We start from the raw sequence: 25,176 nt of genomic DNA on the forward strand, positions 1-25,176 counted from the left end.
ATTTCAGTTTTCAGACTGAAAGAATGCTTTTTGTAAAACAAAGATGAGGTTGTAAGAGGTCTAATGACTGAATCCTGAGCTACACTGCTCACTGGTTTAGCAGCGAGCCCTGCATAACATTCATTCAGGGCAAATAAACCACTGAGGAGTGATGACACTGACACAGAAAGAGAAGACACAGTGTAAGACTAATCAACCCATATACAGCTGGTGAAATAAGTACTGAACGTTGCCAATTTTTGAAGTAAATCTATTTCTAAAGGTGCTACCGGCATGAAATTCTCACCAGATGTCAGTAACAACCCATCCAATCCACACATGCAAATAAATCAAACCACAGATGACAATAAATTAAGTTAATAATAAATTAAGTGTAATAATGAGAAATGACAAGGAAAAAGTACTGAAAGTGAGATGCAAAAGGCAAAAGTCATGACATCAGCTGAAATCAGTCATTAGTAATTTGCCACTTAGTGCAAATGAATATCAGCTGGTTCATTTCTAACTGATGGCCTATAAAATGTGTCTCATTACCAAGCTGTCATACAAGAAACATCTCATGATGGGTAAAACCAATGAGATCTGTCAAGACCTTCACATGCTTGTTGCTGCTGAACATGCTGATGGGATTGTTACAGAAGAATTTTTAAACTACTGACGGTTCCAGTGAGCACTGTTGGGGCCAAAATCGTGAAGTGGAAAGGACATAATTTCACCACAAACCAGTCACAACCAGCGGCTCTTTGCAAGACTTCAGACAGAGGAGCGAAAAGGATGATCAGAAGAGTTCTCCAAGAGCTACAAGAAGACCTGAAATCAGCAGGTACAATGTGGATGCACTCATCCATGATGGCCTATATGCATCCTTTTTTAACAAAGTATTAAATCCATTTCAGTAACCGTGTTCAGCACTTTTTCCTCTGTGTAATTTCTCATTATCACACAAAACATAATTTGTGGACATCTATTGTTTGATATGGTATGGTATAGTTTTACTGTCATCTGGTGAGGATTTGAGCCGCACCTTTAGAAATTTATTTGCTTATAAAACTGATGCTTTCTATACTTATTTTACTCGCTGTGGAGGGTAAAGAGTTATAGATGAAAGAGCTGAGCAAGGCACCGAAGTCATTACCACAAAGGACCTTCGGTTGTTTCTTTTAAAGCTTCTACTCTGTTTTTCTCAGACAGTAACATTTCAGTCCACTGCCGTTTTCTTACTGATGGACTTTAAAATGCTTGTTTGTTCATGTCCCTGTGAAGACTTTGCAGCATTCAAATGATGATACAGAGGGGAAGATGAAGCTTTTGTTTGTCTTTGGTCCGCTCGTTTAGTGCCAGTCCGCTTCATAGCGTGCTCTCCTCTGAGTTGCCGCCGACTATAAAGAGAACAGAGGGATCTTTGCTGGAACTCTCTGCTTTGCGTTTCGACCCACGAGATTTGCCTGATTCTCCCTGAACACCGCTGTTACTGCCGTCTGATTCAGTGCTGGCCCTGCGGCTCACATTAGCCACCTCCCGGGCCATTTCCTCTGGCTGTGGTATTGCGCGCATTGCTGCAGAGCCAGATTTGCCTTTGCTAGATTTTTCTTTTTTCGGCTTACCCGCCTTTGACTTGCTGTCAGATGATTTCCCAGGCAGGTGTGGACTTTTGCTTGGTTGAGGAGGAACGATTGGTGGTTGTGGTTTATTGACAGGAGGATTAACTCTGTGCTCGGGTGCGTTTGGCTGTACTGTCCCGTTGCTGACGACCACATCTGTGAGGCAGTCGTCATCAGTCTGATCCTTGGCAAAGTTGACAAATACCTACAAAAGGTAAGGAGCTTTAGTATCACTGAGACTTATTCTTTCTTTACTGACCCAAGTCTTATTTAATTATGACCAAGCTTTAAAGTGGGATTTGGCAGATTGGCCCTCACCTGGTCCAGCGTGGTCTGTGAAATGGAGAAATCAACGATGTCCAGCTCCTCGTAGTTGTTTGCCAGCACGTCGAAGACGCGAGCGAGGCAGCAGGCGTGCGACGGTAGCTGGTACTGCAGCACATTCTGGTGCCGCTCCTTCAGCTCAATATTGGGAAAACACTCCTTCATGTAGGCGCTGACGGGACATGAGTCAGGGTCCGATTTGGTGTCTGCCAAACGAAGGATGATGGTGTATCCATTACCGAACCTGAAAGACGGGAAGGAACAAAGCACGTGATTCACCTTCTGTTTGGAAAGGGACAAGGCTATTTGTGGTACTTTTTCAGTATTAAGTCATGCACTTTCAGCCTGTCTAATGTAGACAACACACCAGACATTAAATCAGGGAGAAGTGCAGCGTTTCGTAGAGGTAAGTGGATATTGTTTTTAGCTGGTATTGGATCGTATGCCTATATTTGCTGTATTGCACAGCACTAGCGTTTGGTTACCTGTTCTTCAGGTGCTGCACAGACCCAAGACACCGAAACCTGCCGTTGACCATGATGGCCATCCTGGTGCAAAGTGCCTCGCACTCCTCCATGCTGACAATACAAACATTTAGAGACAGCAGTAAATATTTTGCCTTACAATACAAAACTCCATCGGGAATGAAATAAAGCTGAACCGATTGGTACCTGTGTGAGGTTAGCACTACAGCTCTTCCCTCTTTGGTGACACTGAGGATGCAGTTCCACAAAAATCTTTTGGCTTTTGGGTCCATGCCAGTGGTGGGCTCATCCTGACAAAAGGTGGTGGGGGAGCATAGAGGAAATATGGAGTGAGATACAAGTTAGGAATATTTTAAGGATGAAGGTCATTCAATAATAACCGCATCATCTCTTCTATTAAGCTGAATCATCACCAGGAATATGACAGGTGGAGACCCGATGAGGGAGATGGCTGTGGAGAGTTTCCTCTTGTTGCCCCCGCTGTAGCCTCCAGCCTCCTGATCTGCATACTGAGTAAGCCCCAGCTTCTTCACACCCCACTGCGCCACCTGAAGAACAGCAGAGAAACTGCTGACTGTAGCCAAACTTGATACTTCACCTCTTGAAATAACATTTAAAGATGACGAAACCTAGATTTTTACGATGGCCACATATTTAGCAAAATAAAAATACCAACTCTTCAGCATATCTTCCTTCATAAAACTCTAGCTTGGGAATTTTACACCACCTTAGAGACGAACTCCTCTGGCACCCCCCGCAGACGGGCGTACAGCTCCAGATGTTCCCGACCTGTGAGCAGGTCACTGATGGCATCGAACTGTGGGCAGTAACCCATCAGCTGGTGGACCCGCTCCATTTCTGTCAGCACACTGAGAGCAGAGAAATAGCTGATGCAATGTCTGTGGTTTGGTACAATAGTAGTTCTGTAGGGGCTGAAGTCACTGCAGCAGACACGCTTTGTACCTGTGCTGGCTGAGGAAAGCCTCTCCATGAGTGACAGGTGTATCTCCAGTCAGCATCCGAAATGTTGAAGTCTTCCCAGCTCCGTTGACCCCAAGCAGCCCAAAACACTAGACGGCAGAGACATAAGAGCAGCATGCTACAAACATCTCTATTTATATGCACACAGCTCAGTTATTAAGTCATAAGATAACAGAAGCTTTTATTAGCAGAAGCAACTATAGAAAAAGTAGAAGGTCCATTACTAGTAACGATGGTATTTTTAGAAACTGCAGCACTACATGTGAAAGTATAAATAGCAGTTACAGTGGTGAAAAGCAGTACCTGAAGTTGCATTTACAATATCATAAAACAGTCCCTGTGATAATGTGACTGTAACTACATGGATAAAGAACACAGAGCTGATAGCCAAAGGTGGTGTGTGTGTGTCTTCACAATCACTGGTGCGCAGATCCCTCACCTCGCTGCGAGGAATCCCGAGGCAAAGACGGTCTACGGCTGGTTTTCTGCCGGCTTTATAAACCTGAACAACAAGACGCTTATTTGTTACACTTTTAAGGTGAAATTCACAACTCATAGTGTCAGTGTAGGAGGAGGACAGCTCATCAGTGAGAGTCTCTCGAATGAAAAACATTTAGCTGCAGTAGAGTTAATTAGTGACCTAAACAAGTTCAGCGTTTCCATTTTCCTGCACGTTGTACCTTGCTCAGGTCGATCATGGTGAGGATGTCTGAGTGTGCTTTCCCACTTTTGACCCTCTCTCTCTCTCTCGCAACATCCTCATCCTCTGGACCAAGAGGAGGCAACTCAGGCTTAGTCCACCAAGGCCTGAGCAAACACACAAGCAACCAATCACCAACTCACAGATCCCACTTTTATTTGCTTTCAGAATTTTTATCCATTAATCTGACACACTTGCACGGCAACAATAAGAGGAAGGAAAAGGGAAACAACTTGAGAAACAAGAGTGCAGAGAAGGTTAAAAATAGAGATTTTTACCTGTAGCGGATGAAGAATTTGTACTGAAGGAGTATGGTAAAGATGAAGAAGACAACACCTTCTACTGCCATTGCAAAAAGGTTCTTTCCTACAAAGTCCCACTGAAGGGGGTCCAGGCTTGGTTTGGTACCTGGAGGAGAGACATTACATATGTATTTCTATACCTTTCTATACTTATACATCTATATTTAGTCTTTGTAAGAGCAAATAACTCTTTTGAGGCTGACTAATATGTACCCAGTCTTTTGAAGGCATCCACCATGGCCTGGTTTTTGGCCATGTCGATAAGTCCTCGTCCCAAACAGAAATGAGGGAAGATTAAAAACACCTTCTTCAGGATTCTGTTCACCTCGTTCAGATACTGGAAAGACAAAATCATTCACATATGATGGATTAGTTAAAGGTGCATTAAACAAAATTATGTTTCTACTGCAGAGAAATATTTTAAGGAACATTTCATTAGTTAAGAAAATGTAAAACAAGAGGGTTAAAAGCATAGTTACTGTTAATTACATATAATTATGCCTTACTTATTCCTAGAACACAGGTGAAGAAGTAATTGAACTTCACGCCTGCGTAAAATTTACCTCATCTACAAACAGCTCCAGGACGAAGGTGGCGATGCTGCCGTTGATTCCAATGAAGAGGTTGATGGAGGTCAAAAATACATAAGCTGTGCTTGGGACAGTGAACACAAAGGATGCTGGGTACATAAGAGGGGTTATGGACCACCCGTAGAACAGGAGGAGCAGGATAAGAGCGGGCAGGTTGGTCTCAGAAACGTATGACTGCTGCTGGAAACTGATGAAAATCAGCACCACCATGATAGCAGGAATGGTGTAGTTTAACTGGAAACAAAGAAAAAAGGGAAAACTATCCTGAGTCTGGATTTTTATCTAGTCAAGTATGTGATGATAGTCTAAAGGCCTTTACACACCTGACATGTAAATATTTCGTGTTAAAAATGTTTCTGGGACGATTCTCAATGCAACTATTCATGCTCACAGTAATTTCCCTGGACATTTATTTTTTCATACTGAGCTTGACTTTTCTGATTTCTTTGGGTCTGAATAAACAGCATTGATCAATCTGACCACTGCATTTGGCAACAAGAGCGCTCGTAGCTCAAAACATGTATTGGATCCACAAACGGTAAAATAATACTATTTTACTTCAGACACACAGCTAGACGCTTCTCCAGCTCAATCAGGTCTCTGAACTTATGTCTCTGCTTCCTCAGATGTGGAAGCCAACGAGAGCTCAAACTGTCCCACCGACATCCTGAAATGTGTGCGAAAGCACCGTGATACAGCTGCAACTCCTGGATCAAACCCCGAAATCTCAGTTTCTTCCCTTTCTTGTTCAGAAACATCCGGACCAGCTCATCATCGCTCAATGCTGTGTGTAATGGTCTTTACAGTGACAGTACCCTTTACAGTAGCAAATGGATTGATGAAACTTCCTGACTTACACTGATGCATACAACTGTGTCTGAGTGAGGACAGTTAACTTCTTCTATCTCGAGCTGTACTGACCATGTCCCAAGTAAAATTGGCCAGCCAGTAGAGAATCGGTTTGACCCCGCTGACAAACTGCAGGTGTTTGGCTTTGCTGACTCGCTCCTCGATCAGAAAAAGGACGAAACTGGCTGGCACGAAGGACATGGCAAAGATCACACAGATGGAAACCAGGACATCCACCGATGTAGTCATCCTGAAGGAGAAAGCAGAGAAAAACACATCAGAGGACTGTGGACCTCTTTATTTACAATAAATAAATAAATAAATAATAAATATTTTTTTACAACAGTGCAGAGTTTAAATCCACTCTAATCTTCCCCTCACATAAACAGAACTAATACAACGAGCACAAGAGCCAAACTGGTGAACTTGAACTCTCCACAGCAGTGAACTAACATGGCTACTTCGGTGAGCTGCTCCTTGGTGAGGTTGAGTGGGTGATTGTAGGCAGTGATGCCGTGCTTCCTCCTCTCAGGACCTGGTGGCAGACTCACTCTCAGCAGGCCGTTGTTCATCACATTGACAAATGACACCATGGCGTGCCAGCCTTTGTTGTTGTACCACACCTGAGCACAGAAAAGAGAGCGTTTGAGCTGACACAAATATCTGGACGCATCACCTACATCGCTTTTTTTTAAGTCTGTGGAAAAACAAACAGAAGACACAAAGACGAATAAAAAGACGCTCATTTACCTTCACATTGTTTTCACTGTTCAGCCCTCCTAAGACCTCTGGGAGTCTGTGCAGCAGGTTTCCCAGTGAACTGTTCTGTGATGAAGCAAAAAGCACAATCTCAGTGTTGACTGCTTTAATGGGGAATCATGTGGTATGGGGGATGGTGGGTGAGGCTTTTTATTGTTATTAGCCGGTGCTCTGGTCAGGACAAGCTTTTCCTGGCACCAGCAGTAGAACTTCCAGCCCTTTTAAATATTTGACTTCCATTTCCCCTGCTATTCTCTCTGTAAAGGTAGAAAAAGGAATTAGTCTTATTAAAGCACTCATCTTAAGGCTCTCTGTACCTGTGGGACTCGGAAACGAGTCCTGATGGCCATGACCGAGTCTTGGAGATATTGGGTTTGAGATACAGCTCTACCTCCGAGGGAGAAGCCTCCATATCTGTGATACATTTTAGAAATAATACAAAGGTGGTTCAACCGAGTTCATGTAAACCAGTACAAAGCATTTAAAGAGATATCATAGTTAAATAGAGCAGATATTTTGTATATAAGTGTAATAACAGCTTACCTGAATTCATTCACCCACTTCTTGGTTTTTAGGCTATTAAAGGCAGAGAGAGAGACAAGCGATCACAGAGTTACAATCATGATGGAAAAATGCAAATCAGTCAAAGTTTATGAAGGCATTTATGAATACTATGAAGTGTTCGGTCAATTGGGATCAAAATAAATGATAGCTATATGTATATTTTTATTGTATTGAGTTAATGAAGTACCTTTTCTTAAGGATTTGAGAGTAGGTCTTCACCAGGTAATCTGAGATGTTATAACTTGTCAGATTTTGCAGGATGTCTCCAGTCGGCCTTTTAATCTGAAAAATAAAAAACTGCAATGGGTCAGTTGAAAGCACTGGGGTCCAGTACAGTACAGACATAGTCTACAGTATTTAACGAAAACAAACATTTCATGACAAAAATTCAGATAATGTTGGTTCTGTTACGAGTTAACTGGTGATATTTTCTGATGGTGCAGAGATCGGATCACTGATCACTTTGTTACAGTAAATCAGTCCTGATTGATCCCGCGCTGACCTGTGGAGGCGGAAGCCCTCCAGCACCCTCAGGACACTCGGGGAGCATTCGGTAGACGTCTTCTGTGCTGCACTGACATTCAGGTGAGGGTCTGTCTCTGCTCCAGTTGCCTCTGCTGAACATGTCCCAGGTAGAGTAAGATAACTGTGGCCTCATGAATAAACACCCCCGCCCAGCTTCACACTGAGGATCCCTGCAGGGAGAAGACAGTTTTGGTGTCATAGTCATCGATGTGCAGTGAAAATATTAAAAAAAGTATGCAGATTTACTCAAATCTATATGTTTACTTATAGAGAGATGCAATTTCAGCTGAATGCCACTGGAGGTTTTATATTGTCTAACCACTCTGTAACCAAACTAAAACCGACACTTTCTGAAAACCTGAGGAAAGCGTGCACACATTTTAGCCACAGCAGTAATATCTGTGTAAGGAAAATAAATATTTTCTGGTGCCTAATACACTGTATTTAACATCATGATGTCTCAGCACCACAAGTCCTTCTATCTTTACTACTGCCTCCATAAATACCACTGAAACCAGTTCAATGGGATGATCTTACGTCATGTTGTCCTCCTTTTCCATGCACTTGGTACCAAATCCAGGCTGGTCAAGGAGAGCTTCAAGCAGATTCTCCATTGCTGGGTTTCCAGGATCATCGTTGCTGTGAATATAAAAACAGAGATGAAAGAATTCCTCAATAATATGCTCAATAACAGAAACAAAATGCCGAGAGAGCTTTTGTAGGCAGTTACGACTCATTGTGGGGTACCTGAAGAAGGTGTACTGCTCGCCGTACATCCAGGGATGCAACTGCAGGGCAGGGTACTTCCCAAAAGGAGGAACAATAAGGCTGAAGAGCAGGGCGATCAGCACAAATACAGCAGGGAGAACGATCTGAGGCACAAATCGAGACGTCCTTAAAGATATCCATCTATGTTTCAGAATAACTATCATTCTGCAACATATAGCTAATGACAAGCTGCTAATTTCAAAGAAAAAGGCATAGCGATAGAAGTGGGTGGATATTTTAGTCAGCTGCTGACAGATAGTCTAACCTGGGCAAAGATTCCCCGACGGCTCCTCCGAGCGTAAAGCCAGCGTTTGATGAAGAGCGCTCTCAGCTGCTGCCATGTCAGCCACCAGCCGGTTGCAGGCACCCCACCGTGGCCATCGCCATTCAGCAGGTCTGTCTCCTGAGGTTCTGCTGACAAGAAAAACACAATGTGAGAACCTGGACAGTTAATGTACATTTAACTGACAAATACTTGGACCTAGACACGTCCATGGATACAGAGGCAAAATAAACCAGAGAAAAAAACTGAAATGTCATAATTTACGTCTACTTTTTTTGCATTTCACTTATATTCTACTGAAAAAAATCAATCTCATCTAATAATTATTTTCAGCCAGTTGTGAGCTGAGAGTACCTTTTCTATGAGGCTTTTTCCTTCCTGGCAGCATTTGGGAAACAAACAGTCACAAGGGGAAACAGAACACTTCCATGTGCATGATATGTGATATGTGTGTGAGTGTGTGCGTGTACACACACACACCTGTTTCTGCTTCGTCTAGAGGATGGCCATCAGTTCCCTGTCCTGACGGCTGCTGGCTGTGGGGTAATTCAGGCTGCACCTCTGCTTCAGTGTCCACACCTGTCTCCTCTGCCACCCGCAGAAAGATCTGGAAAAAACTTTAAATTTAAATCCTCCGTACATGCACAACAAGGCACTCTTTGAAAGAGTGTGAAAACGAAAACAAAGAAACAATAAATAAACCCCACAACGTTTTATTTGTGGAAAGAGTGGAAATCTACAATGTCTTAAAGGACATTTGATACTCTACTCTGTTGCAGGAGTTTCTTATAAAAACTCAGCCAAAGCAATTTTAAGTTCAAACTGAGGCATTTCCTTAACGGTGTAAGCTGCAGACAGCAGGTGGCAGTGAAGGGAGCATCCAGAAACCTTGCAAAGGAGCAAAGAGTGAGAAGGTAAATCATGCAAAGGTGACTTATCAGGCTCCACAAATCTGCTATCAGTGCTAATCGAAGGCTAATGTTAAGCCTGTTACTGGCACGGCAGCTCCACAAATATCCAGCCTTCCTGAAGAGACGGATAATACGCCATTCGATCCGTTTACTCTTACGTCACCCTTGTGGACTGTGCATTCACTATATTGATTACTGTGTAATAGGAGATTTTTATACTAGTTTTATCACAACCAAGCACTCACTGACCTAGTTTCATATTTTCCAGTGATGCAACTGGGAAATGTAACTGTAACATTGTCTCACCTCCTCCAGCGTGCTGTCTGACAGCCCGTAGCTGCTGATTCCCAGTTCAGTCAGTCTCTGGTCCAGTGCGATCAGTAGGATGGCCAGGCCGCTGTCTTTGGCGGCCGTCTGTGGCAGGTTGATCACCGCCTCACGTCTAGACTCCTGCACCAGTCTGGCACCAGGGATGTGGTGTTGAACCAGTGACAGCAAAGCTGCCAAATCTGCCATGAAGATGATGATGAATGTCATTTTAAATTGCTTCTAAAGATGATTTGAAACACGCACTCAACATTTTCAGGTGGAGTCTCTCTTGTTGTAAGCTACATACTCAAAGCTACACATAAACCCGACAAAATGCAACTTCAGACATTTAATGCAAAACAGGAGGAAGTCTACGGACACAGCCCACGACTAAATAGTTTGTAGAACCAGCTTTAACAGCAAGAAATTGAAATAACCATTTTCTATAAGACTTTATCAGTCTCTCAAATTGCTGTGGGTGAATTTTAAACCCACTTTTATTACAAAATTGCTTTAGTTCATTGATGTTTGTGTGCATTCATTTATGCACAGGTCACAGCATTTCAATCAGGTTGAGGTCTGGACTTGGCGAGTGCAAAGCCTCGATTCTTCAGTTTTTCAGCTGTTTGTTGTCCTGAGATCATTCATCCTGTTTTGACCAAGCTTTTGGTGTGATGGCCACATCCTGTGGCTTCAAAATAAGCTCAAATCATCACCCCTCCACCACTTTGCTGACAGTTGATATGAGGTGTTTGTCCTGAAATGTTGTGCTTTGTTTTCGCCAAATGTGGCGCTAATATCTTTGTTTCGGTCTCATCTGCAAATGATAATTGCAGTTTCTTTGCTCCAGATCAACAAACCACCAAAACGTCTGCTTTTACAGAGATGCTCAATCTTGCTAATGATCAATTAATTTAGTGTACACTCACATGAGCTGCTATCCTCACTTCCCAGCCCGGTGTCTTCACTCAGTGACGAGTCGCTGTCCTGAAACATAGAGCAGAGAACGGTTCTTTCAGTACTCCACATTTCTGTGCTTTCTTTAAACTTATGTACAAATTATAAAAACCATATAACAGCAAGCATAGATAAACAATTAAAACTTTAAATTTGCTTTCATTTTTATGATGAATATAAATGAAAACAAACCTTGATGAGAGGAGGGAGCTTGTTGGAGCTGGCACTGGTGGAAATACTGAAATTACTGGGAGTGCTGGTGTCCAGTCCTTCCCTCTTCACCACAGTGAGGTAGTAGCCAGACCCCAGCTGGGATTTAAGGAAGAGCGGTGAGCCACAGCAGCACAGCTTCCCCTGAGAGATGATGGCGATCCGGTCACCTAACAACTCTGCCTCGTCCATGTAGTGGGTGGACAGGATGATGGTCCGGTCTGAGGGGGAAAGAGAGCACGTTAGTGGGATTTATTTTCTTATAAGTCTCAGAATAAAGAGCTCGAAAGAAAGACAAGCATATCCAGGCTTTACAGAGATGTGGATCAAGGTTCCTTTGCTCAATTACTTCCCGTTTTATTTGTCCTGTCCTGTGTGCATTGTATTTAGTTTTACTTCTTTTGTCTTGTTTTCCCCTGATTAGTTTTAGATGTGTTCCCTGGTGTCTTCCATTGCCATCAACTACCCTAGTGTGCACTTAAATCCCATCTTTGCCTGCCTGTGTTTTTCCACCCCACTTGAATCAATAGCCTTTGTGTTTCTGCTGCTTGTTGGATTTTTATGTCTCGCCTGAATAAAGGTTAGTTTTACTGTTTATTAAGTTTGCATGCTAGTCTGCTTTTTGGTTTCATGTTTCCCACTAAACATAACAAGAAGAATGTTATCTTTAAACAAATAACCAATAAATGACCGTTTAGTCTCCTGGCTAAAATGTAATTTCTTCTTACCCTCAAACCCTGATCAGAAAACACTGTTCACAGCACCTTTGCGGTATTTGAGCAGCAGGTCCCAGATCCCTCTGCGGGAGTACGGGTCAACCCCAGCTGTAGGTTCATCCAGGACGACCACCTTTGAGCCTCCGACAAACGCTATCGCCACGGACAGCTTCCTCTGCATGCCGCCTGACAACCAGATGGAAAATTTCAAGCTTGAAAAGAAAACTGACTGAAAAACAAACCTGTTGTTTTTAATGCATAAAGTCTCACACACTGAAGTGAAACTAATAACTTTACCTGAGAGGTTTTTGGTCTGTTCGTGTCGCTTGTGCAGGAGGCCGACATCCTCCAGCAAAGTGTCCAGCTCCGCCTTCACCTCTGCTTCGGACAAACCCTTCATACAGCCATAAAACCACACATGCTCCTCTACCGTCAGCCTGAAAGAAGGAGAAAATATGAAAATATCTCTTTAATAGAAATCTGATCAAAACAGTCTACACTATAAAAAAAAGGTATTCTGAACGTTGTTTCAACACGTTGCAGCTCGGGCCTTGCATGTCTCAGTAAAGGCTGTTTACTCTTCTTCCTGGCAGATGTCTTCAAGCATCTGTTAACTACCATCTTCTGGTCTCGCTATCAATGTTGTATAGGGATTAAGTCTTTGGCTGGGCCACCCGAGGACAATCAGAGGCCACTTCAGCATGATGTTAGCCGTTTACTTTGGTTTACAAGTGTGACGTGATAAAAGGTGACGCGTGTCACAAACATAACCCTTGGAGTTAGTTATTTAAAAATGATGCTTTTTCACATGCTCGCAAAGTCTTGTAAATGCAGTTTGACAAGGAAGTATGTTGTAGCACGCCTTTTACAGCTGCTCTATAATAACTGTTGATAATGTGCTGCAGATCTGACCAGCTTTATCTGAGGATTTTCCCAAGTCAAGTGTAAATTGTTGTCTCTTTCTAAATTATCTTCAACCACGAGTGAAAAAACAAGTTCTAAAATGCACTCAAGTACAAATTATGTAAAACCAGTTTCAATAAATTTTAACTTTTTGACTTTCAGCTAACATGAAGGGACTTATAAGTTAAAGAATTAGCCCAAACAGACAATCAGGCTGTTTTTTTCTTAATAAAACTGTTTAATTTCGCTAAACAATCAGGAAAATAAATGTAATAAATTTAAAAAAAAAAAAAAACACAGAAGAAGCTACATGCAAGGTAAAATCAGTTGCAATCAGAGCTTGTGAGCAGGCCTTACATGTCAAACAGGACGTTGTGCTGGGGACAAACTCCCAGCGTCCTCCTGATGAGGTCCATGTCATGGCGGATGTCCATCCCTTTGATGTACACGGTCCCAGAGGTGGGTGGGAACAGACCGGTCAGGACAGATCTATCAAACATCAGACACATTAAAAAAACCATACTGACCCAACGTGCCATCTACATGAAACTACAATCACATCTCTCATTAACCATTTATTCTAATGTGATTTTAAAATTTGAAGCCGCACAGCCACTGCTTTGTTTGTAAAACCACATTTTAGTTAATGAAGCTCCAAAAATTCTGCATGTAAATTATGTTTGTGATCCACAGTCTAACTTTCAGCTAGCTGCTCTTACATGGTGGTGGTTTTGCCGGCTCCATTGTGGCCCAGGAAAGAAGTGATCTGCCCCTCATAGAACTTCAGGTTCAGGTGGTTTACGGCCAGTTTCCCCCCCTTCTTGTAGATTTTCACCAGATTTCTGATGCTTACGCCCAGAATCATGTTACTGGGTTCTGGTTCAATGTGATCTAATTACAGGTATAAAGAGGCAATATGTGAATATGCTAAGGGAAAACAGCACATTATTATGCCTTAAAACAACAAAACAAATGCAAGAACACAAAAAACAAATTGAAAAGGATTATGGGTAGCTTGAAGTCATGAAGTCTAGGCTCAACTTCAGTCTCCTTGTTTTCTAAAATCTTTTTAATTAATTGGCTTATAGTCTCATCTCATTACCTTGATTTGTACGTAATGGTCTTAAGACTGCAAATTTGCCAGAAATGTCTTTAAACTGGTATAAAGAGCCGAGCTCAAAAGTCATCACGGTGCAGGATGACAGGTTACTAAAACTCTGTCCAATAAAAAAGCACCTTATATAAACGATAAGTGACAGTAACGAGCCTTCCTTTGGGAACCTGCAGTGGAAAATGAAACAGTACCTTCATTTTGTTCTGTAGGTGCAGGGGGGATCGGCATGCCTGCTTCAAGGGGAACACCTCCCCAGTAGTTGAGCTGAAAGATGAAGTACCATGGCCTGGGGATCCCATACTCACCTGGTGTATAAAACACAAACTTATGCACACATTCATTTAAAGGATAACATTACAGTGTTTAAAAAAATAGCCAGTGGTGGCTACAATGTTATGCCACTGAACCGCTTTAGTTTGTCTCTGAACTAAACACATAAAGTGAAACACACACAAAAGTTTCCAGTTTGAAACACAAGACAGAAGACCGTGGTCGTCTCACACCTTTTAACAGATAAACAGATGTAAAATATCTATAGCATAGCTAAGATAAAGCAGGAACCATCCATACCAGGAAACACTGCTTCGATGTACCAGGCAGCGATGGCATAGATGAAGGCATCCACATACAGCATAACTATGGAGACAGTGAAGCTGTATCGGTCTCCTTCCACAGGGCTGGAGTGCAGGTTGTACCACTGAATGCCCACGCCTTGCTCTTCATACTGAGAGAAATACTCGCAGCCAAAGCCAAAGGCTACAGGAGAAAGGAAACTCTGAGAGAAACAGACAGTCACATTACACCCTGTTAAATCATTGACTGACATTCATAAATAAAACTAAGCACTCTCATATAAGGGCCATGCTCATTATTAACAATTAAGGGATTCTTTTTCCATATAAAATGTTCCCTGATGACTGCACCCTATCATTTTTTCCTTACAGCTAAGATTCGGTGTGTGCTGTTGAGGTGGTCTCTCCAGGCGACACACAGGACATAAGGCAGGTAGAGTCCGAAGTAGATGAGTCCCCCGCAGGCAGCTGACAGGTTGGCCTTTGAAAAGAAGGTGCTGATGAGGAAACACTGCATGATGGTGGCAGTGGCAAAAGCTGTGAGGAAGAAAAAAATAACGGCTGGGTTGCTGTACGGCAAGATGTCGCCCCACTGCAAAAAAAAAAAAAAAGATGTTAGTCATCACGAGAAACTATAAAACACTTTAATACACAAATCATTTCCACTAGAAAAATTCTCTCATTACTTAAAAAAAATATGACTGCAGACTTTGCAGTCATATTTTGCAATCTAGTGTGGGTGTGATGACGGATCATCATCTTGCCTTGAGCAGAGCGATGAGCAGTGCTGCAGAAACCAGGAATGGCACTATGCTGCTGATGAACCAGCTGAACCAAAGTGTCCCAGTTCCTAGACCCATGATCCTCATGGTTTCCTTCAGCCTCGCCTCCTTCTCGTACACCACACCTTTGATGATCATGGCCACAGAGTAGATCCACGCCAGTGTCATGAAGAGCGGCAGAGAGCGGTTCAGCACTCGAAGAAAACTGTGGGAAACATCACCAAAGAGGAAATGTGTGTGCTGATGTTAAACCAGTGATACACGGAAGGCTACAGCAGCAAGTGTTAAACACAAAAATATGACAATTATGAAGGTTTTCTTGAGCTGCACTCCAACAGCCCTATCAAATGAACTCGGGAACTCCCAGACACTCAACTTGTTATTACAAGAAGCTGATCTTGTTGCACGCTGATATTATACTCAGGTTCCAAAAACGGAGCCACACTCACTGTAAAATATTAAGTTGTGGTTTTTCTATAAATTGCTTAACTCTCTGTTTGGATCGTGCCTATAATTATTTTTTTGATAGCACAGAGCTGGTTTGCAAAGTTACAAGACTTCTGGAACAATGTCCTTTGGAAAGCCCAAATCGGAGATGTTTGGCCATGATGCACAGGACCACATCTGGCAAAAACCAAACACAGCACATCAGCACAAACACCTTAAACCAACTGGTCAAGGTGGTGGTTTACACTTGTTTTGCAGCCACGGTGCCTGGCCACCTTGCAATCACCGAGTCGACCATAAACTCATCTCTCCACCAAAGTATTCTAGGGTCAAATGTGAAGCCATTTGCTGACAGCTAAAGCTTGGCCCAAATTGAGTTACGAGTTTATGATCCCAAGCAAAAATCTACAGAATGACTGAAAAAGAAGAGAATAAAAGTACGATTTGAAAGAGATTTTCCTCGTTGTCATGGCTTAATGTTTTCCCTCAAGGACAGCAGATTCAGCCATCTCAGAAACACAGAGACAGGGGCTGACAGGTTAAACAGAGACCTCTCAGTTCTGTTCAGATCCAGCGTAACTCTCTCTCCTCGCCTACAGCTGCTCTACACGAAAAACTCGACTATAGATCGAGAAAGTTCACAACATCCATTTACAACTGCACGCCACTCACACATCGTCCACATAGCAGGGGTATGGCATCTGCTGGACGTAGATGCCGGTAGTCTGTCGAACTCCGGTGAGCACTCGGCTCACCGCTCTCTCCACCAGGTCTTGAACATACACGAAACCACCCCAAATATAACGCATGTCACTGAAGGGGTCAGCAGCTGGACCCGGATCCCAAAACCTGAAGTTAAAACAACGAATGCTTTTAAAAGAAATCATGAAATCAAGAATTCAAGTGCTACAGAAACCTTCCTAAGGTCTTCCTTGTATTCATAATGAGGCTGTTTCAGTATGGTTAGTTTAATTACACATTAATTACAGCATTATCCAGAACAATAACAGCAGGAGCAGCCCTGTGTTTAACTGCTGTAAAATGTTGGTTAAAAGGAATGTGCTACTGCTGATAGTAATGAACTCTAACAGGAACAGTACTTCTCAGTACCGGTCTTTGAGCTTGTTGGTGCGGGTTACATCATCAATGTCCATTCGGATCTTGTAGGTGACATGTGGGGGCAGCTCAGACGAGGAAGTGTTGGGCAGCAGGAAAACCACACCTGCCCAGAACTGCCTGTCCTCTAGTAGCTCCAGCGCTCTTTCAATCAGCTGACCCTCAGTTTCCAGCCCCTCCAGTTTGTTCAGAGAGAAGCACTGCAGGAGACGAAGGAAAACATGCGGAAGATATAAACAGACAATCACAAGGAAGGTGGAATTAGGCTTTAAGCAAACTTCACTTTTCTATTTTATCGCTCCACCATTCAGAAAAACCACAATAAATGTAGTCAGAAAACAGAAGTGGCGTGTTTTTTTTTTTTAATACAAAAATAACCAATTCTGTTGCACATATAATAAATAAAAAATAAATAACAGCAAAGGAGGAGAACCTCTGTGACTTGTGCAAGAGTGGAGATAGTTTGGTTTATGTCATTGTAGATGTCCAGCCAGGTCAGCGGTGCTCCAGGCCTCCGTGGGATATCTGGAGAGGGTGTCGACAGGAAGCGTGCGATGCGTGAAGCTGTCCAGGGCGTGTCTTCCAAACGCAGGTTAACCAGTACTGCAATCTCTGGCTGCCTTAACAAATCCTGTCTCAAACACATACACGTAGACACATTATTATGAATGCAAAAGCTGAAAAATGCTATATATTTCACTCTTTCCTCTTGTAGTGAGAGAAAGTCTGACCTGTAGCATCTTAACCTCCACACTGGTCTCCATGTAGCTCTTGATTTGTGGTCCCACCTCAAGCCAGGCTTCATTTAGCTCCTGGATAATCTGCAGGTCTTCAAATGTTTTGTTCACCTTCAGTGGAAACAAACTTAAAGTTAGCTTAAGAAGTCACATCTGACACATCTTACAGAAGGTAATATCACTCAAGGCTTCCTTTTTAATTCAATTTTCTTTTCATATAGCGTCATATAAAAAACTTCATATTGAGAGATAAAGACCTTAAAATAACACAGGGAAAACCCCAATTATCAGACAATCCTCTATAAGCAAGCACTTGGCAAGAGTGGAGAGGAAAAACTACTTTTTAACAGGAAGAAACCTCCAGGGAGGGGTAACCACGTGCCCTGAGTGGTTGGTGTTGAGGGGAGGGAGGCAGGAACAAAAAAAACACTGTGGAAATTGTTTGAATTTTGTGGACAGAAACCTAAAATGTCCTGGTCTGAAGACACCTTCTGATTATAAAACAGTGAGTATAAGATTGCTGTACCTCTTTCATAACTTGCTGGACTGCGGGAGTGTTGGGTGTGTAGAGGAGTTTTCCTATGAACAAAGGTTTGATTCCTCGCCACACAATGCGAGACAGAGGGTTGGACTCCAGCGCCTGGATCAGATTTTTACAGAAGGGAGCTACAGGAAGCAAAAAAACCCACCAAGCAGGACAAACGTTAAACAACACATGTGTTTCTCAGTGGGGTTGTTTTGATTTAAGTGGTGCAAGTGCACCCTGATGTACAGAAGGATCAAGGCCTCTTGCCAGGTCTTGTCTGCACATATTGCCATTAACATCCTGCCATAGAAACTGCACAGCGTCTTACTTGTATTGTTGTTGTGTTCCACATTCACGTCCTCTGTGCCATTTTTGCCCAAAAAGGACTTGATGTCATTGTCTTCATACCAGTTAAGGGACGGGATGCGTTCACCGTCAAGTTCATGGTGACCGCACACGATCTTCGAAAAAGCTCTGAAACTTTCTCTGGGCATCGCTGTGCGATTTTCTGGAGACAGGACACGAAGAGCCGCGCTCATGTCTGCAAAACTGGAGAGGGAGGAGATCTGAAAGAAGTGAAGGAGGAACAAAGAAGCATAGAAGAGGCAGAAATGAAGGGCGAAAGCAGGTGAGCAAGACGAATTGTAATACGACAAATAATGATGAAGGTCTGATGGTCTTAGTTGACCTCAAAGTGCAAACATGAAGCACCTCGAACTGATTATGTCAAGTGTGATTAAAATAGAGATATAGACTGAATCTAATGTGCTCTTACATCATCCAGGAGGGCAGTGAGCTCCTGGGAAACTGAGGTGACAGCCTGACTGATGACCCTGAGTTCTCCAGCGTTGGCCATTAGACGGTCTCTCTGACAGGGACAAGAGGGGGACCGTTTTACTCGTGGTGCTTTGAATTCACTAAATTTTGCGCTGGTTTCTCCATCAGCTGATGCTTACCGTGAAGAACTTGGTCAAGTCGAGCTGAGACAGGAAAAGGCGCTCGGTCTCCTGCAGCACATCAGCTGGTAAGTCACACATCTGGGTCTGAAGATCAGTCATGGCGGCTTCTCCTCCGTCCACCGTCAGCAGCTGTTCTAGGACGCTCCTATTACACACCATGTCCTTTAGCTGCATCTCCGCTACAGCCAGTGTAGTCTGGAGTGGACAAAAACATACTTTTAAGGATGTTTGGCTATCAGACAAAAACAATACAAAGGTAATAAGCTTGCTACTGACCCAACGTAAAAAATTCAGTGATGCCTTAAAGGGAAAACTAACAGTTTACATTAAAATATCATCACAAATGACCAGACTTTCCTGTAACAAGTGATAGTAACTGCTTTTCAGAACGAAATGTAACTTTGGTGGTAGCAAACACCTCAAAGACTTGTTAGTGACAGAAATCTTATTTTCATTTTGCATTATATCTTTCTTCTTCTTCTCTCTGTAATAAACTTAATTTATTCTGTATCAAATTTCCCATTGGATTGGTTTTCTATCTTTAATCCTAAAAGGGATTAACAACTTAGGCCAAAAGAGTTTTAGTTCTACGGAGCAGATAATGGGTTTATTTGTGATTTAAGTCAGTAACCAACCTGAAAATTAAGTCTAGCATTTAGCAGTGTGTCCACAGTCACAGGTGACATGCTGGCATTGGTCAGGAGGAAGGTGGAAAATGTCTCATTGGGTCTCAGGTATTGTTTTACTGGGAGATCTGCAGTGGAAATACACAGATTAAGATTACAACAAAAAACCCACAAAGCCCCACAAATCAAAGTCCAAGCTAGAATCAACACTTAACATCTAGAATAGAGCGTGCAGCTGAGTTTGCAGTATTAACACTTTAAACTTAAAGTTAGCAAAGTTAATTTGTAGTTTTTTCAGGTAGCACATGACGTCCGATAGTTTCTTCCTTTTCATATTGACGTGAAAGCAACTGATTTTAACCTTATTTTGTATTTTATCAGCTTTAAAAAAATGATCTTTCCTTCTGCTGAGAGTAAAACACACAATTACAAACTCATAAAGTTAAAATGCGCTCAGCTACAGGGAGGCAGAATAGAATCAGCCCGGTTCCAGTCACTGGTTCATTATTAATGACTTTCAGGTCACAGAACAGTGCAGCAGCTTTCTCCATGTGTTTGCTTGTATGATTTCATTAAACATGAAAGCCTGCTCACATAAACTCATCGAACAAGGCTTCATAATTTGAACTTCCTTTCCTTATATTTTTGTTTTTCTTATCTAGAAATCTAAAACCGGTTCACCAAAAATAACCTTCTTTTTCTCTTTCACTTGTCTCCTGTGAGGTTTAACTAAATATTAATGTCATCCTTCCAAACAGTTACCCAGATGAAACAGTGCAGCAGGTCCTTTAAAGTAAGACCTGAGCACATGTTAATGTTTGCCTTGCTGTAGAAAAACAAAACACTGACAACCTGCTTTCATTCAGTCTCTTGTTCAACAGGGGAAGTCATGTAACTCAATATGACCGAGGCGGGGCGAAGCTAAGCGATCACTATGTGCTGCTTTCACAACAGCAATAAGACACAATCATTCAGCTATGCTTAAACCACACGTACAGATCGACTGCTGTCCGCTACTGTAACCCTAAGGCCTGCTCAGATACATCAAAGTTAATCCAATATTCCTTTCTTTGTATAAATTCTTGTTTTTTTTTTCCTATTTCTTTTAAAAACAAAGAAGGTTTTTGCATTTGTGTGAAAAGCAGGAATAAAGCGCAGCTACATGTCAACCAAACTTAAAGAAAAAACCCCGAGCTAAACACTGACTTTATGTAAAGCTTCATGATCTGCCACAATGGCTGTACTTATTCATGACTCTTTCTGGCTAATGGTGCCCATTTAAGAAAGAAATTCTAAACTGCCCCTCTTCAGAGTTTGCCCTCAGTTTAATATGTATTCCTTGGATCAGTGCTTCAACAGATTTAAACAAGCTGCAGTACTTGGCAGAGCTCCATTTCTTTGTCCCAGCTTCCGGACGCTCTCCATTAGCTTCTGAAAGCCGGCGAAGCTCTGATTACCACTGTAGGCCAGAACGGCCTGGACGTCCACTAGAAGCCGAGACAGTCTGGAGGAAAACAACAGTGAGAATGAGAGTGTGTGTGATACTTAATGACAGCAAACACTAACTTCATGTTTGTATACAGACCAAGTCTATTCAATCATATTGCCTGCTAATCCTAAATTTGCCTTACAATGATTTCTGTTGTGTACAGTACTGAACTACTGAGAAACCTCAAAAAATAATGCAAAATTGTGAGCTGTTACTTCATATTGCCTGAAGACAAGTGTTCTGATTTCCTTCTGAAATATTTTAAAACTCTTCCTATAGGATGTGTTTATGTAAAGTCATGCAAAGTATGCACATTTTTGCAAATGAGCTGAAAGATGCAGTAACGCAGGTGAGGTTTTTCCATCTGCTTTATTTCTAAAATATACTTTTACTTACAGTTTTTCTTGTTTCAGAACACTTGTAATCAGAATACTAGTACTGTACCCTTAAAGCAATGATCCTACTCTAAACTGCACCACTCTAGGCGGCTGGCCATGTTTTTAATCTCTGATCTACCTACATGGAGTTGTTAAAGTTGCCGACTTGGCCGGGTGTCTCCCCTGGTGTCTGGCTGTGGAAGCAAGGGTTGTTGATGTTGCAGATAATGCCCTGAATCCAGGGCAAGGTCCCTGCTGATGGCAGCGCTTTGTTTGGAAAGTGACCTACAAGGAAAGGAAAGGAGATCAGCCTGAGCCACAAAACAATGAAAATACTGTGGAAGTGACCTGAAATACATCCTCCAGGTACTAGACTGAGCAATAATCCTAACATCCTATCCTAGGATTCAGCTGTGTGTTAACACAATGCCACAATCTTTCCATTAGTGGACATCCCAAATCCACCTGTTTCTTCCTGTTAAAAGTGAGTTTTTCCTTCCCACTGTCGCCAAAGTGCTTGCTCATAGGGGGTCATGTGATTGTTGGGTTTTTCTCTGTATGTATTATTGTAAGGTCTACCTTAGAATTTAAAGCGCCTTGAGGCGACTGTTGTTGTGATTTGGTGCTATATAAATAAAATTGAATTGAATTGAAGGTCTGACTAAGCAATGTTCAGAGAAATTGCAAAAACCCAAGAGCTACATCTCAGACTGTACAGGTCTCAGTTAGCGTGTTAAATGCTAACGTTCATGCTAGTGCAATTACAAAAAGACTGTCTTGTTTTGGAAGGGTTGCAAGGAGAAAGCCTCTTTTCTACAAAAAGAAGATGGTGAAACAACTTAGGTTTGTAAAGTTTCATCTGAACAAACTTCAACTTCATAGGTGGTGATTTGTTCAGTTCACCACCTTTATTGATGCTAAAGGTGATGAACAGCAATGCTGTGAAGAGTGTGACAAAATCTCTCCACAACCCTGAGAGAGATTAATAAATGATTACTTCAAGTTATTGCTGCTAAATGTGGACCTACAAGCTAAGGAGTCATGGGTGCGCTTAGTTTTTTACAGAACTGCATAAAGTCCTGTGACGACCTTTCTCACATGGCTGTATATATATGTAAAACTTAAATGTTCAGCCTGATTGATTGTAGTCCAGTGGAGGCACTTGGAAACATTTCGTGTAGGTTTTGTGCTTGATACAGAATGTTTACTGATCCTTTGAACGTTGCAGTTACCATAAATGCCTCTGTATACTGTTCTAGTAAAATTTAAGTTCATCTGTCTTTCAGGTAAAACTTGGTCTAGTTTACATCTTCTTAAACTCAAAGTTAGTGAGATGTAACTTTATCATGCACAGACTAACTGCTCACTACACCCTGACCTGGCATGCTGTGTTTTCTTAGGTTACCAGTTATGTCACCCCATGTTTATACAGAACTAATCAAAGCAGGTCAAGAACACAAATGTGCGTGTGTGGCACAAGACTCACTCTGTGTGAGTTAATCCTCTTTAACCAGTTGGCAAAAGGCCATTTTGAAGACCTGTAAGCGTGTTTGTGAAGAGACACAAATATCACAGCATCACTCACATTGGCTCTGTTTGTAAGGAGGGTGCGAATGACGGACAGAGATAAGGATGACGAAGAGGAAGAGCGGCCAGAGGAGCTCGATAATCAGCTGGATCTGCACAAGAGGAGAGCATAAGAGTTGTTAACAGTAGGTCAAATGATCAGTGACCTTTACGGGTCAGGATTATGGCCAGCAAGGAAACTGACAAATAAGTGCTGTGACACTTCAGATGGTGATGTATACACAGGAAAACTGAAGAATGATCTAATGTATTGTGCAGTCTGTGTCTCGTTCATTATGCTTCCTTATAGAATCAAACAATCTTTTGCTTTTTATCCTGAGTAGTGAAGATGTGATCACCTTGTTCCTTCTGCGGTACGTGATGTTCTTCCAGAGCAGGAGGAACAGTTGTCTGAAAAACCCCATTGCTCTCAGCAGCTACCTGACCATGACGTGATCCTGGTAAAACGGTGGGGAGAAGAGGACAAGTTCATCAGGGCAACTGTGAAATGTACGCAAAGGAAAAAAGACAGACAAGAGCCAATACTGCAATCATGGACAATCATAAATACAGCAGTAAAATAAGTATTGAACACTTCACTAATGTTCTAAGTAACCTGACCAGACTGCATTTTCCTATTGTTTCACAGGCTTGTCTAAACTTTGAGGGAGCACCTGGTCATGGCCTGTTTCTGGTGAAATTATGTACCTTCCACTTCCAAATTATGGCCCCTGATATTAATTATCACTAAGTGGCAAATTACTAATGACTGATTTCAGCTGGTGTCAGGACTTTCCATGCCTTTTTGTATTTCCCCTTTTGGGTGATATAGAAAATTCTTAAAAGGAAAAAGAAGTCTCATTAATGTTAACTATGATAAATGTTATTAGTGAAGACAGACCATACAAGGTATTGAATAATCAGCTCCAATCTTATCTTAAAGACCTCATAGTACCGTATCACCTCAATGGAGCACTTCACTCTAAGACTGATGGCTTACTTGTGGTTCCCTAGGACATTTAAAAGTAGAACGTGAGACAGAGCCTAAACTTTTTTAAGATTAAAAGGCTTAAAAATTTCATTTTTGATCAATCTTAAAGTTTGTTCAGGATCAGTTGACAATAAACCCTCCCTTAGTTCTGCTGCAATAGGTCTAGGCTAGTGGGGACTTACCACCAAAATTATATAGAAAAAAGTTACAGACCTAACAGCTTTACTATGTGTGTTTAGAGTAAAGGTTTTCTTCTCTGTTCACTCTGATCTGCTCAAGTCAGACAATCCCATGCTTGATCCTGAAATCCCCCTGATCCAAACAGCTTACCTGTCTCACTCTAAGGCATTCACTTTTGCTCAACCATTCGTCCAGAATATGGTCTCTTCTAGTTGTAGAAAACAACATAAAGCTGTTTAAGTAAAGCTAGAACTGCTCTGACTAATTCCCTTTGCAAACCTTACAAAACAGTCTGCATCTCTGCGCATGTCAGTGCAGGTGTAGGATGTAGTTTTTATAACCACCAAAGCCGGTGTTAACGGTTTTTTTTTTTTTTTTAATATATTTTTCTTTATCTTGACCACCAGGTTTCTCACTGGGTTGTTATTTACTGTTTGAGAACAGGAAAACATTAGCAGGTAGCTAATGCAGTGTTGATGTAACAAGGTACAGTAACGATTCATGCTCTCATAACACAGAAACTACGCATTCACATAAGTTACAACTTTGCACTGCTTGAATGAAATTAGGTTATTCAATCAGGTATTATTTTCTTAAAGTAGACATGTAAATGAAATAAAATCAAATTAAAAGTACACTGTAACTACAGGTTTATCAACAACAGTATTTAGCGGTTAAGCGTAAACTTATAAGGGCAATAGCTTAAAAAAAGCTTGAAGAAACATTAGCTTCCTTGTCTTAGCATCCTATATAGTGATGTTGCTATTGTGTACATCAGCTCATTTACGAAAACAGTAAAAAGAAACCAATTGGATTACCTCAGTGTAAAACAGATGTTAATGATTACCTCTGTGTAATAAAGCTGATTTTAAAGCTCCTCTTCGCGTTTCCTATACACCAGCGGCCGACAGCTTGACAGTGACTTCCCAGTGTTTGTGATAGCAGCTGTAAGCAGCG

General features: G+C 41.9%; 1 protein-coding gene and 1 long non-coding RNA gene across 2 annotated transcripts; one reads left to right on the top strand and one right to left on the bottom strand.

Moving 5' to 3' along the window:
* Positions 1 to 705: 705 nt before the first annotated feature.
* On the top strand, positions 706 to 1,981 carry LOC120433332. The gene is made up of 3 exons (XR_005608500.1): positions 706 to 823; positions 1,698 to 1,815; positions 1,895 to 1,981. It is a non-coding gene; the product is annotated as an uncharacterized LOC120433332 (long non-coding RNA).
* abca7 (ATP-binding cassette, sub-family A (ABC1), member 7) lies at positions 815 to 25,176 on the bottom strand. The gene is made up of 48 exons (XM_039599441.1): positions 25,067 to 25,176; positions 23,408 to 23,506; positions 23,068 to 23,161; positions 21,626 to 21,767; positions 20,996 to 21,120; positions 19,626 to 19,744; positions 18,988 to 19,185; positions 18,807 to 18,899; positions 18,360 to 18,597; positions 18,032 to 18,171; positions 17,500 to 17,616; positions 17,202 to 17,399; positions 16,763 to 16,968; positions 16,325 to 16,501; positions 15,188 to 15,410; positions 14,794 to 15,015; positions 14,422 to 14,626; positions 14,043 to 14,156; positions 13,457 to 13,628; positions 13,095 to 13,226; positions 12,132 to 12,271; positions 11,883 to 12,020; positions 11,101 to 11,339; positions 10,881 to 10,938; positions 9,949 to 10,151; positions 9,212 to 9,338; positions 8,714 to 8,859; positions 8,428 to 8,552; positions 8,218 to 8,319; positions 7,658 to 7,850; positions 7,343 to 7,437; positions 7,135 to 7,167; positions 6,909 to 7,005; positions 6,583 to 6,657; positions 6,286 to 6,455; positions 5,905 to 6,082; positions 4,957 to 5,217; positions 4,607 to 4,730; positions 4,370 to 4,499; positions 4,072 to 4,198; positions 3,831 to 3,893; positions 3,374 to 3,480; positions 3,138 to 3,279; positions 2,824 to 2,958; positions 2,597 to 2,700; positions 2,411 to 2,503; positions 1,920 to 2,169; positions 815 to 1,806 (listed from the first exon to the last, which is right to left on the bottom strand). The coding sequence occupies exons 2-48, from the start codon at positions 23,471 to 23,473 to the stop codon at positions 1,348 to 1,350; spliced, it is 7,095 nt and encodes a 2,364-aa protein (XP_039455375.1). The 5' UTR covers positions 23,474 to 23,506; positions 25,067 to 25,176; the 3' UTR covers positions 815 to 1,347.

The sequence above is a fragment of the Oreochromis aureus genome, linkage group 15 (genome assembly GCF_013358895.1).
Source record: "Oreochromis aureus strain Israel breed Guangdong linkage group 15, ZZ_aureus, whole genome shotgun sequence".
Lineage (NCBI taxonomy): Eukaryota > Metazoa > Chordata > Actinopteri > Cichliformes > Cichlidae > Oreochromis > Oreochromis aureus.

Excerpts from the sequence above, each read along its gene's own strand:
- abca7 (XM_039599441.1), bottom strand. The coding sequence starts at position 23,473 with ATGGGGTTTTTCAGACAACTGTTCCTCCTGCTCTGGAAGAACATCACG. Across the intron at positions 18,900-18,987 it reads ACTTGACCAAGTTCTTCACG|AGAGACCGTCTAATGGCCAA; the intron begins GTAAGCATCAGC and ends TGTCCCTGTCAG. Across the intron at positions 8,553-8,713 it reads GTCGGGGAATCTTTGCCCAG|ATCGTTCTCCCTGCTGTATT; the intron begins GTTAGACTATCT and ends TTTGTGCCTCAG.